Below are 12,901 nucleotides of genomic sequence, written 5' to 3' on the forward strand. Positions count from 1 at the left end.
CTAGGTCCTGCAACTCCCAGCGCCAGGCTGAAACAGCTATTAGGTCCAGCACCCCAACACATAAAAGTAGGAGCCCCCACCGCAGTCGGCATAGATCCCTCAGAGGATCATCCGCTGGGAGTCCCTTAAGTCAGCTTAGCATGAGGTCCCGAATGCAAGGCGGCAGGCGTCATCATGGCTATAGCAGGGAGAGGTCAGCATCACACTCCTCTGGCACATCCTCGAGGGATTCAGACGTGGAAGGAAGGTCACATGGCCAGGTGGAATCCAAAAATCGGAGTATGGAGCCCACAGCCACTCAGGAACCGTTGGCAAAAGGATCAATGCTGCTGCAGCCACCCGCAGACAACGCACATCCGACCATCATTCCGACCGGTGAGTTGGCTTGTTTGCAAGCTTGGTCTGCACAGACCTCAACTGGTGGGGATGTCTTGGATATGTTTAAGGCTATGCTAGCTAAGCTGGAGGGGAGGACAACGCTTACAACTAGTGAGGCTACACAGCACCAGAATAATGACTTTGTGATACAGATGATGAAGGCAATCCTAGATAAGCTGGAAACTGCATCCCCCCCTCCTAAGTCTGCAACGGGTGTGGCTGCGCAGCTGCCAGAAAGTTGGTTATGGAATGATACATTTTTCTGTGGAGTGGCACCACTGGGCACGCACGTGCCAGGGGACGTGCGGGAAAAAATTATAAAAGGGGAATTCTTGGATATATGGTCGCTGATATCTCAGGACCAACCTACAGTGGATAAAGAGCGGGAGTACAGGAGAGGAGAGGACAAAAAGCCCAGGGTGGCAAAGACTTTTAACAATTGGATCCAGGCCTTTAGCACAATGTCATGTATACTTTGCCAGGCTAAGCCAGAGAAGGCATCTGAGCTGTTTGTGTATCAGAATATCATTCTCTCAGCATATAATGTGTATGGTGGTTCAACATGGTGGAGGTATGACAAGGAATTTCGGCGGCGCTTAGCTCTGCGCCAAGAGGTAGGATGGGCCTCAAAAGCCACTGATGTATGGTTTCAAATAATGATGAACCCCAAGCTGGCAAGGAATCCCTTTCCGCCCGCAGCCGCTGCAGGAGCATGGGTGCCAGCAGCGGCAACACACAAGACAAGTACATGTTGGATGTATAATGAAGGGTACTGTAGATTCCATGCCTCCTGTCGTTTTAAACATGAATGCACCACCTGTGGGGGGACCCATGCAGCCTTGCGATGCGCAAGAAGATTTAAGTTCCTCAAAAGGGTGCAGTGTCAGCCGGAGGACACCGGTGATCGTAGAAAGGATGCGCCCCTGGCTCGACAGATACCCAAGGAGGCGAGAGGCAGATATGCTCATTAATGGTTTCACGGTTGGTTTCTACATACCCCATTTACAAAGTTCGTCTGTTACACTAGCGGACAATCTACGTTCAATTAAAAAGGACATGAGCACAGCACGTGCTAAAATTGAGAAAGAGGTGGCCTTGGGCCGCATGGCAGGCCCCTTTACTGAACCCCCATTTAAAAACCTGAGAGTGTCGCCACTGGGCCTGGTCCCCAAAAAAGAGGAAGGAAAATTCAGACTTATCCATCACCTATCCTTCCCACATGGTGAATCGGTCAATGATGGTATCCCTAAGGAGGAAACAGCAGTGTCCTATGTATCCTTTGACAAGGCGGTGTCCCTGGTAGTGAGTGCAGGACGCAGCGCTCTGCTTGCAAAAACAGACATAGAATCCGCCTTCCGGCTCCTACCTGTACACCCAGAGTGTTTTCACTTGCTGGGTTTTCAGCTTGAAAGGAGTTTCTATTATGATATGTGCTTACCCATGGGGTGCTCCATCTCTTGCCGTTATTTTGAGGTTTTCAGTACTTTCCTAGAGTGGGTACTGCGGCAGGAGTCAGGCTCCTCTTCGGTAATACATTACCTGGGTGATTTTCTATTTGTCGGTCCTAAGAGCTCCCCACAATGCCTTTATTTACTCAACATGTTCCGTTTCCTTACAGATAAGTTCGGAGTCCCTTTGGCCAGTGAAAAAACGGAGGGACCAGCGTCGTGCCTCTCTTTCCTGGGAATCCTGATTGACACTGACAGGATGGTTCTTCAGCTCCCGCAGGACAAGCTCATCAGGTTAAAACAGGACATAGAGGTGTGCCTCAGAGCAAAGAAAGTTCCATTGGTCCAGTTGCAGTCGCTACTGGGGCAATTGACCTTTGCATGCAGAATATTTCCTATGGGCAGGGTTTTTTCCAGGCATCTGGCCATGGCCACCGCCGGAAAGAGAATGCCCCACCACTATGTCCGTATAACCAGGGTCATGCGGGATGATTTGGAAGTCTGGAAATCCTTTCTGTCTGACTATGCAGGCATATCATGCTTCCCAGAGAAGGAGTTGTCGAACTCGGACCTCCAGTTGTATACCGACGCGGCTGGCTCAACAGGCTATGGTGCAGTGTTTGGCGTATGTTGGTCAGCGGCCCCATGGCCACAGGGTTGGGTAACTGCTGGTGCAACAAAGAACATGACCCTGCTGGAGCTGTTCCCAATAGTGGTATCGCTGGAGCTATGGGCGCCAGCCATGACTAACAAGCGCATTTTGTTTTGGTGTGACAATGAAAGTGTCGTCCTGGCAATTAACCACTTGTCTTCCAGCTCCCTGCCAGTCCTAGCTCTCTTGAGGCACCTGGTATTACGTTGCCTGCAATTTAACATAGTGTTTAAAGCAAGACATGTCCCTGGTGTTGAAAACGTTGTTGCTGACTCTCTTTCTCGTTTCCAGTGGGAGCGCTTCAGGGATTACCATCCGAAGGCGGAGTTGGAGGGCTCCCCGTGCCCACCCTTCCTATGGGACTTGGGGCTCCAATATTGACACGGCTACTGAAGGACGCGATAACAGTTTCTACCTGGGCAGGCCACGAGAAATCGTGGAGAGAGTGGTTATCATTAGGCCCTCCTGGCAGGGCAATGGACGCAGCGGGCTGCAGGGTTTTGACGTATGAGTACGTCGCTCATTTAGCAGCAGCAGGGGTGTCCGCCGCAACCGCGGCAAGGCGCCTATCTGGCATGGCATTTGGGTTAAAATTGCTAGGCCTCCCCGATGTAACTAAAGAGTTCCCAATTCAGCTGATACTAAAAGGGCTAAAAAAGGCCAGGAGAAAGAAGGATCACCGGCGGCCAGTATCATTCCTCCTATTGTGGCGTCTGGTGGACGTCACTATAACGGTCTGCACAACACCATACAAAGCAGTCCTTATGTCCTGTGCCTTTGTTGTAGCCTTTTTTGGAGCACTAAGAATTGGGGAGCTAGTAGCTAGATCCCGGCGGGCAGCAACAGGTTTAGCAGCAGAGGACGTAGTCTTTCTCCCGGAATCACTCAGGCTTAGGGTCCGCCGATCTAAAAACTGACATTTACGGCCAAGGGGCATGGTTATCAAAAGCGAAGCTCAGCGGCCCGTTGTGCCCGGTCAAAACATATGCGGTATCCCGACCAGCCGCTACCCAGTTTTTAGTCCACAAGGATGGTTCCCCCTTAACAAGGTTCCAGTTTGAAACAGTGTTCAAGAAGTGTCTAGAAGCCAATGGGGTATCGCCAGCAGAATTTGGTACCCACTCCTTCTGCATCGGGGCTGCGACGGCTGCCGATGCGGCAGGCCTGGCAGAGGAAGAGGTGAAACGCATAGGACGATGGCGTTCCAACTGCTATAGGCGTTACGTCAGACCTGGTTTAATCATCAGTTAAAAATAAATAAATAAAAAAATTTTTTTTAAAAAGTTTATACATACATATGGGTGGAGGGGGGGTCCCCTAAAGTTTGGTTTGCATGATGCTTCGTTGTTTTTAACCCATGTTGTTGTTCACAGGGTCCCCCACTGTGGTTTGGATCATCGGACACTTCTATGTCTTTTGGGCCGCAAAGCGAGCAGCAGTCCGGCCGATGGGCCTCCAGCTGGGTTTCAGAAACGTCCAGGTGCGGTGGCTCGGCATACGGGGCATGAAGTGGGAACAAGTCTTTCCGGAGGTCCTCAACGCTAGTAGAGCCACTCAGGTCCCGGTGGTGTTAGTAATCCATGCAGGTGGCAACGACATGGTCTCCATCCGGCAGCCAGAACTAATTGCTAGGATGCGAGCGGATTTCTGCAGGTTTCCAAAACTTTTCCCAGCCCTAGTCCCTGTATGGTGTGAGATGATTCCGAGGTCACAGTGGCACGGCGCTATTAGTCCGCCCGCACTTGAGAGAACAAGAAAAGCCCTCAACAGAGTAATGTCACACCAAATACAGACACTGGGCGGAGTAGTGGTCAGGCACTACCAGCTTGAAGGGGACAATCGGATGCTGCTGCAAAAGGATGGGGTACACCTGAATGATATTGGGTTGGACTTTTTTCTTTCGGGGATTCAAGGTGGCATAGAAAGGGCGCTGTTCCTGCTGGGGGGGGGGGGGGGTCGGACCTCGTTGTAGGCTTACACCGAGGTCCGGTGGCATAGTAGCAGGACCTTTGGCCCCCTTTCTCAGCGATGTAGAGTACCAGCGACGTGCCCCACCGGGGGGCACACACCAAAACGTTCGCTGAGGAGGAGGGGAACAGGGGTTACTGCTTATGTCAGATAATATATATTTAATAAAGCTGTGGCCGACCCCACCCATTCAAAGGTAACTTGGTCCGGATTTATGTGAAGATCACACACAAGGGGTTTAGTAGAGGGGAAGGGGGGTTTTGGTTTGATCTCGATAAAGGCTCAAATACGGCCGGTCTGCAAGCCGGCTGGCTGTATAAGCCAGCCGGATATTGAGCGGCCGTGTGACCTATGCCCTTCCCCTCAAGGGGGGGGTTCCCATTCATTGGTGGCCTGGGGAGGGGGGGCGGGGCCGCCCACAGGAGTATCCAGGGCAGCGCTGGGCGGGGAACTTGCTTTTGAATTCCGGCCAGAGCTGACAAAGCAATCCCCCACCCACCCACACCTAAACCGAGCCGCTAAGTAATTTTCTTTTCATTTATGATTGTACCCCTCTTTCCTCGGATGCCTTTTCTTGAAGAGTAAAATATAACAGGTTATGGACTCTAGAATTTTAAGGACACGTTGATCCAGGGTTTTCATACTGACTGCCAGATTTGGAGTCGGGAAGGAATTTTCCCCCTGAAATAGGGCAAATTGTTTTTTCGCCTTCCTCTGGATCAACACTGTAGCGTTTGTAGGGAATAATGCCCTTATCCAACCTCATTGACTATGTAACTATGTACCGTGCAGATAAAAGTTTTGTTTGTTTCTTCTTTCTGTTAGCAAATGACATGCTGTAAATATATATTTGCATTAAAATTGTTGTCACAGCAGGCATAGTAGCAGGACCTTGGCCCCCTTTCTCAGCGATGTAGAGTACCAGCGACGTGCCCCACCGGGGGCACACACCAAAACGTTCGCTGAGGAGGAGGGGAACAGGGGTTACTGCTTATGTCAGATAATATATATTTAATAAAGCTGTGGCCGACCCCACCCATTCAAAGGTAACTTGGTCCGGATTTATGTGAAGATCACACACAAGGGGTTTAGTAGAGGGGAAGGGGGGTTTTGGTTTGATCTCGATAAAGGCTCAAATACGGCCGGTCTATAATGGGGTCCATGTACTTTCCGCATGGTCTCTGCACGAGTCATGCGGACAGGAAAGTAAATCATGAACTTTCCAGTGTGCTTTCACTGCACACTGCTTGCCAATGTGTTCGGTGTGCAGATTAACGACACAGATGTGGACGAGGCCTTAGTTACAAAGTTGAAGTTATAAGCAGCAAATAGGCAGTGTGATGAGCATGTGGTGAGTTAGAGGTAGCTGTAACCTAATTCAAGATTAGGTTATAAATGGCTCTAAAAAATCAAGAGTTATTTTTAACTGGATTTTAAGTAACACTGCAACAGTTATTTTAGTTTTTAGATAGATAGTTGCTTAACTTCAATATTCAACTTAATGTTTACCAAAAGCTTAAAAACACCAGCTTCTTCATGAAATTTAGCTGCCACATAATCCAAAAGCTCCATCTGATGTTCACCTGTGGGGAAAAATAATGGTATGAGAATATATTAAAAAATATGTAGTGCCACAGTGTTTAATGACACTACCCTGCATAAAAAGTAATCTCAGTGCACAATCGTTAGAACAAAAAAGCAATCTGCTAAATTATTCAGCAAATACTCGTATTAAGTGTATTCCACCTTGTTGAACTATTCTGTTTTAAGGGGATATCATCACTCCTTAGGGAGAGACCACCATGTAGGTGTATGGAGTCTTATTAAGCCATTTACGCTCCACTGTGAGGGATCATGGGAAGAATATGCAATTCTGTCTTCCATGATGTAAATAGGAAGACAGTGCCTCAGTCATGCTGCCCACAAGGGGGAGCTCACTTTAACATCATGCCCGACCTTCCCAGAGGCCTTGGCTGCAATATAGGGGATTTTACCAAGTCAGTCTCTCAGCCAAGGACAGCTGTTTCGATCTATTTGGATCAGCATGACTGAGGCACTGTCTTCCTATTTACATCATGGAAGACAGATTTGCATATTCTTCCTATTCTGTTTTAGTAACAGTACAGAAAATTTAGGCTACTGTATGCTCACACGGCTGCTAAAGCCTCTGAAGGCAGTCCTCATGGGAATAATAGCACTGCACATAGAAAAGAAATCAAAGTCAGTGGGATCCATCAATTACATTAGCGACTATTACTTTATTTAGTTATTATTTTATGTGTTTTATCTGAAAATTCACAGGAATCTTCTTTTTGATTAGGCCATGTAATTTCATTGTGAACTGCTCAGAATAACATGCCCCTCTCCACTCCAAAAACCATGCCAGAACTCCCTGTATGATAGATTGTTCTACACAATCAGTCCATAGGAGGAGCTCATGTCACAGCTACTGTTTATAAATTAGACAAACTCCTGTTACACAGATATAGTGAAAGCAGCTCACAGATTAGCCTCTTTAGTTACATACAGTAATGTGAAGAAGTTTTATGCAGGTGTGGGAAAAATTCTGCAAAGTAAGAATGCATTCAAAAATAAAAATCCTAATAGTTTAATTAGGTCAATTAACAAAACTAAGGGAATGAACAAAAGAAAAATCTAAGCTCCATCAGTAATTCTTCTAGGTACTTGCAAACAGCTTTTTTTTTTCAAAGAACTGAGCAGTTAGGATGTACCAAAAATCTTGTAGAACTAACCACTGACCTTCTGTGGATGTATCAATATTATTACAATCATATACAATGGACGCCCAAAACTAGCATAGATATTAGATTACACATAATTGTCGAAAAATATAAAATAACACGCCCCTAAGGATGGAATAAGCAATCTATGAAGTCTAATTCAAGATTATGTGGTTCCTCAGTCCTATTGCACCAGGATCTATAGCGATACGTCAGTGGGTACGGAGCATCCACTGCTCTTCACGCTTTGTTTCATCTGCCACAGGACACTACAAAACCTAGGGAATTTACTGGATTTGGCCACTAGTGCCGTTATTCCCAAATTTACACTTGTCACTAGAGCGCCTCTGAACTCAACGTATCTAAGATAACACACTGGAGTTCGTATATGATTATACTCCCCCCCCCCCTCCCAGTGTGTTCACTCAGAAGTGAGCAGATTTTTTTCCACACACCTGCCTAAACCTTTTGCAAGGTACTGTAGTGTGATCACTTAGCTTATTTAGGAGACTATAACAGGATAAAAAGAATAATTGTGATGTGATATTTCTCCGCCGTGTTTTTTAGCTATGGTTTGCAACATGGGGCCTTAGCTTTAGACTGAGGTCCCACGTTGCAGAAATACAGCTTTTGTTGCAGATTATGTTGTGGTTTTTTGAGCCAAAGCCAGGAATGGCTACAAAAGGAATAGGAACTATATAGGAAGTTCTTATACTTCTACCTTCTGCTCATTTCAATCCTGGCTTTGGCTCAAAAAAATACAACAAAATCTGCAACAAAGAAAAGCTGCGTTTCCGCAACATGGGGACTTAGCCTTAGGGAGGATTCAAACATGGCATATTTGGTGCAGAAATTACTGCAACTGAAAATCAGTTTCACAAATCTAAATAAACTTATTTTGGCAGCAAGCACATGGACTTCTCTTGTTGCATGTTATTTTAATGTATACCTGAAACAAAGTGAATTTTGACTTAACGGACATGACTCAATTTTAACAACAACAACTTTAACCACTTTTAGGTATGCTATAGATGCCTGAATCTAAACTGCAACTATCTTATAACAAAGGCACTTTTTGATTCTATTTATCGTATAGCTAGTAACAGGACAATTGCATATATTTACATATTTAGCAATGGACTGTTGATAGGGTAAAGCTGTGTCTTTACTCTTACTTGTATAAGCTCGGGCATATAACACATTGTCGAGCATAGCCTCATGGTCCACTCCAAATCGGTCAGCTATATCTCGAAGACGGTCTGGACGGCTAAACACATTGTTAAGGATAATTTCTACAATATTATTCTCACTATAATAAATTTAATTTAAATAGAATAAGAATATAACAAATATGATAAATGTTTGAACATTGTAATGCTTACAATGTGGCAAACATGGAGTCATGCCAACAGTATTTGAATTGTTGTAAAATTGTGAAGAGTGAAATTCCTCCAGCCACATTTCTACCAATCATAACATGTGTATTACCGTGTGTGATGGAAGACACTTCGGCAGTAAGCCTGGCTCATCAAAAAGTCTATGTTGATCGCCTAATTCTTTGGAGCTAGGGTGCAGCCTGTCCCAGACTTGAGATCTGGTCTGTAGAGTTATACCCTTCTTATTTTACACTGTTTGCATTTATGTGTCGTTTATATTTCATCTTTTTATTGTAATGCACTGCTTCTTTATATATATATATATATATATATATATATATATATATATATATATATAAAATTTAATAAGATTGTCGTTTGGCTCTAACGTTCCCCCACTTCATAAGAGTGAATATCGCTAGACATGGTACCCTGCTGTGTACTTTTGGTGCATTCACTAAAAAGGCATTGCCAGAGATTACAGGCCTGACAGCCCCATAGAAGTAAATGGAGTGCTGGTCACACAAGCATGCTGTCACTGCATTCACAAGGAGATGTTAGGGGGTCTTTTGTTCCAACATTCTTCTAATGGCTGGGGGACCTGGCAGTGATTGACTAGAGATCTGACACTTTTTCCCTATCCTGTGGATATGGAATAAATATCTATAACTGCACAAACCCTTTAAATTTGCCAGACTGAAGGATACAGACAAAAGGCTTTCTCTTTATATGTGTCCAGACGGACTTCAATGTTAAAATGAAACAGAAGGTCCCTTCCATTAGCTTTCAATTCCCTTACACAGAAAAAAGGTGCAGCAAATAAAAAGCTAGCATAATGGATCTTGTGTTTCATTTTCACACTGCACTCAGACAACACAATTGCAAACATACAGTAGTCTATAATTTATAAAAAATTATGGCTTTTGGAAAGCAGGAAGTAAAGAAAAAAAAAAAATTATAGTGAAATATGGACTGCATGTCCGGCTGTATTTACCAGTCTGAACACTATCCAGACACTGGGTCTCCCAGTCTCATTACAGGACTACTGTCCCATTCTGTAATTTTCCTGACAGTAAAGAGCCTAATTAGCATACTGAGTGCTGAAAACAAGAGTACCAATTCCTCAGAAACAACAGGGGCTAGAGAAAAAAAATCCTACTCCACGAGAATCAGTAGAGCAGCACTAATGGATGGAAAGATGGAGTTGGTGAAAGATTCTCTTTAAAGCAGCGGTTCTCAACCTGTGGGTCGTGACCCCGGCGGGGGTCGAACGACCAGAACACAGGGGTCGCCTAAAGCATACCTCCCAACCGTCCCGGTCAGTGGGAGGTATGTCCCGTTTTCAACTGATCGGCGCCCGGAGGACGCCGATGAGTTGAACACACAGGCGATTAAAGCAGGAGCTGTCACAGCCAACTCCTGCTTTAATACTGTGCTGCGGCTTCTGTATGTGTAGCCGCGATGTGATGATGTCACATCGCACCTACAACTGTATGAGTGAGCAAGACTGCGGAGAGAGCGGTGGGGGAGCGTTGGAAGGTGAGTGTGTAAGTGGGGTTTTTTTGTTTTAAACATTAAGGTGGAACATAATGAAGGGGCAGATTAAGGGGGGGACGGCATGGCACTGGGGACAGAGATAGAGGGACATGAAACTGTGGGCAGATGAAGGGGGGGACGGCATGACACTGGGGGCAGAGATGGAGGGACATGAAACTGTGGACAGATGAAGGGGGGGACGGCATGACACTGGGGGCAGAGATGGAGGGACATGAAGCTCTGGGCAGAGCTGGGGGAACATGAAACTGGGGAACAGATGGGGGGACATGAAACTGTGGGCAGATGAAGGGGGCGTACGGCATGACACTGGAGGCAGAGATGGGGGGACATGAAACTGGGGGCAGAGATGGAGGGGGGGACATGAAACTGGGGGCAGATGAAGGGGTTATATGAAACTGGGGGAGAGATGGCGAGGGGACATATAATGTACGGGTGACTGTAGAAGGATTATACTGTGTGGGAGCACATGAAAAATGAATGAGAATGGGCGGAGTCAACAAAAGTGGGCGGAGCTAAATTTGCCATGGCGCACGCAGTGCGCCGCATATTTTGTCCCTCTTTCTAATCTTCAAAAGTTGGGAGGTATGCCTAAAGCCATCAGAAAATACATACTGTATTTCCGATGGCTTTAGCCACTGAGAAGCCACCTTACTGTCTGCAGCAGCGCTATTCAGCTGGAACGCACGCCGTTATGGACGCATGTTCCAAACTGAATGGGGTCACCACAACATGAGGAACTGTATTGCGGGGTCACGGCATTAGAAAGGTTGAGAACCACTGCTTTAAAGGGATCCTATCACTCAGACACAATTTTTTCTAGTAAAAAGATAAAATGGGAGAGACACCGAGCGCCAATATAGTGTAGTAATTATAAACACTCTTGGTGATGATATGGAAATTTGGCTAACGATGGAAATTTGTATATATTGATTGATTTTAATATGTTGCTACCATATTGGACTGTTCTTTTTATAGTTTGTATCACACTTGAGAAAGGGCAGATGCCGGAAATGCGTCGTGTTTAATAAACTGTTCAAGATCATACTTTGGTGTGCGCGCTTACTCCCTACCCCTCCACTCCTGTCGGGCTTGCCTGAGGAATCACCTATCACAATTTTTTCTAGGTACCGCATCGGAATAGCCTTAAGAACGGATATTCTTCTCCTACCTTTCGTTGTCTTCTCCACGCCGCCGTTCGCCTACAATCTCAGTTCTTGTTGGTATGCAAATTAGCTCTCTCGCAGCACTGGGGGCGGGTCCCAACGCTCAGACAGCACTGGGGGCGTCCCCAATGCTGTGAGAGAACTCTCTCCAGCACTGCCTCCATCTTCTTCTGCAGCGCCTTCTTCAGCCTCTTCTTCTGGCGATGGCTTGCAACTTCTAGGCCTCGGGCAGAGCAGACTACGCATGGCCACAGGCCACGAAAAACTGACTGCTTGCACAGTATTGTAAGACGACGAAAGGTAAGAGAAGAATAGCCTTTCTTAAGGCTATTCCGACGTGGTACATAGAAAAAAATTGTGTCTGAGTGATAGGATCCCTTTAATGCCCACTATATAACACTGCTATATGACCTATACACAATACACTGTTTGTATTAATGTTTCATTTCCACTGCTATAAAGGATTCAATGTGTTTTCCGTGTCCACAAATATGACCTTCCCTCCAGAGTATCCATTGTGTCCAGAAAGCTGGGCAGTCACTTTAAATATCAAAATATTACATTGGTATCAGACTGGATGGATAAATGAACATGTTACGCCTTGTTTTGCAGCATTTTGATACATATGCCTAATGTATGTACCGTATTCCAAAAAATATATAAACTAACTTTTTCATAGGATTCTCTGGGGATAATGTATGCAGAAACAAAATACCAGTTTGATCTCAGTATACTGTTTTTAAAGGTACTATATTGCATGTGCTACAGTATTTGACATGGGAAGGGCTTGTTCACACGGAGTAAACGCGGCACGCAATCTGCTGCGTGTACGGGACGTTTACGCCGCGAATTTGATGGTGCTTGTTTGCAGTCGCGTTAGCGCCGCGTTAACGGGCGTTTACGCAGCGCTAACGCGACCGCAAACATGCACTGTCAAAATCGCGGCGCAAACGTCCCGTACACGCGGCACATTGCGTGCCACGTTTACTCCATGTGAACGAGCCCTTAGAATGAAAAGACAACTGTATGTCTCAAACCTGAGGGGAACAGAAAAAGAAATAGGAGCACAATTCTACTTCTCAGGGCAAACAATCTCATTTTCTTGTTTATTCTTAATAAAACCATTAGACTGGGTTGAAACACAGCTAAATGCTGTGAAAGTCCACAATAACATACCCAGTAAGACCAGATAGATAGATAGATAGATAGATAGATAGATAGATAGATAGATAGATAGATAGATAGATACTAGCATCTGCCTGCGACTTCGTCTGCAGGTTGGTGTTGGCGCTGAGCCACTTATATTTAGCAATTGCTGCTGTGGATGATCAGCCTGCTCCCGTGTCTCGGCTCTGGTACATCTCTGCATATGGAGAGCGTACTCAGCTGTACTACAGCGCTGCCTAAGCTCTGCTACATCTGGCTATTTGGATTAGAGGGGTGTTCTTATGTCAGTGTCTGAGCAGCTTCTGTGTTGGAAACGCCTGAACGGATATTGTAGAAATTTGCCACAATTCGATCAGCCTACTCCCGCGTCTCGGCTCTGCTACATCGCTGCATATGCATAGGATACCCAGCTGTATGTACATGTTTGCATATGGAGAACCTATAGAGGTGT

At 45.7% G+C, this 12,901-nt stretch overlaps 1 protein-coding gene across 1 annotated transcript in view; it reads right to left on the reverse strand.

Moving 5' to 3' along the window:
* Positions 1-12,901, reverse strand: part of DMC1 (DNA meiotic recombinase 1) — an 82,980-nt gene that overhangs the window by 17,940 nt on the left and 52,139 nt on the right. The window contains exons 7-9 of the mRNA XM_075286876.1: positions 11,751-11,823; positions 8,363-8,454; positions 5,956-6,029 (exon numbers count right to left, since the gene is read on the reverse strand). Of these exons, the coding sequence (XP_075142977.1) occupies positions 5,956-6,029; positions 8,363-8,454; positions 11,751-11,823 (239 nt within the window). The remainder of the gene's footprint in view (positions 1-5,955; positions 6,030-8,362; positions 8,455-11,750; positions 11,824-12,901) is intronic.

This window comes from Leptodactylus fuscus, chromosome 9, assembly GCF_031893055.1.
Source record: "Leptodactylus fuscus isolate aLepFus1 chromosome 9, aLepFus1.hap2, whole genome shotgun sequence".
NCBI classification, from domain to species: Eukaryota; Metazoa; Chordata; class Amphibia; order Anura; family Leptodactylidae; genus Leptodactylus; species Leptodactylus fuscus.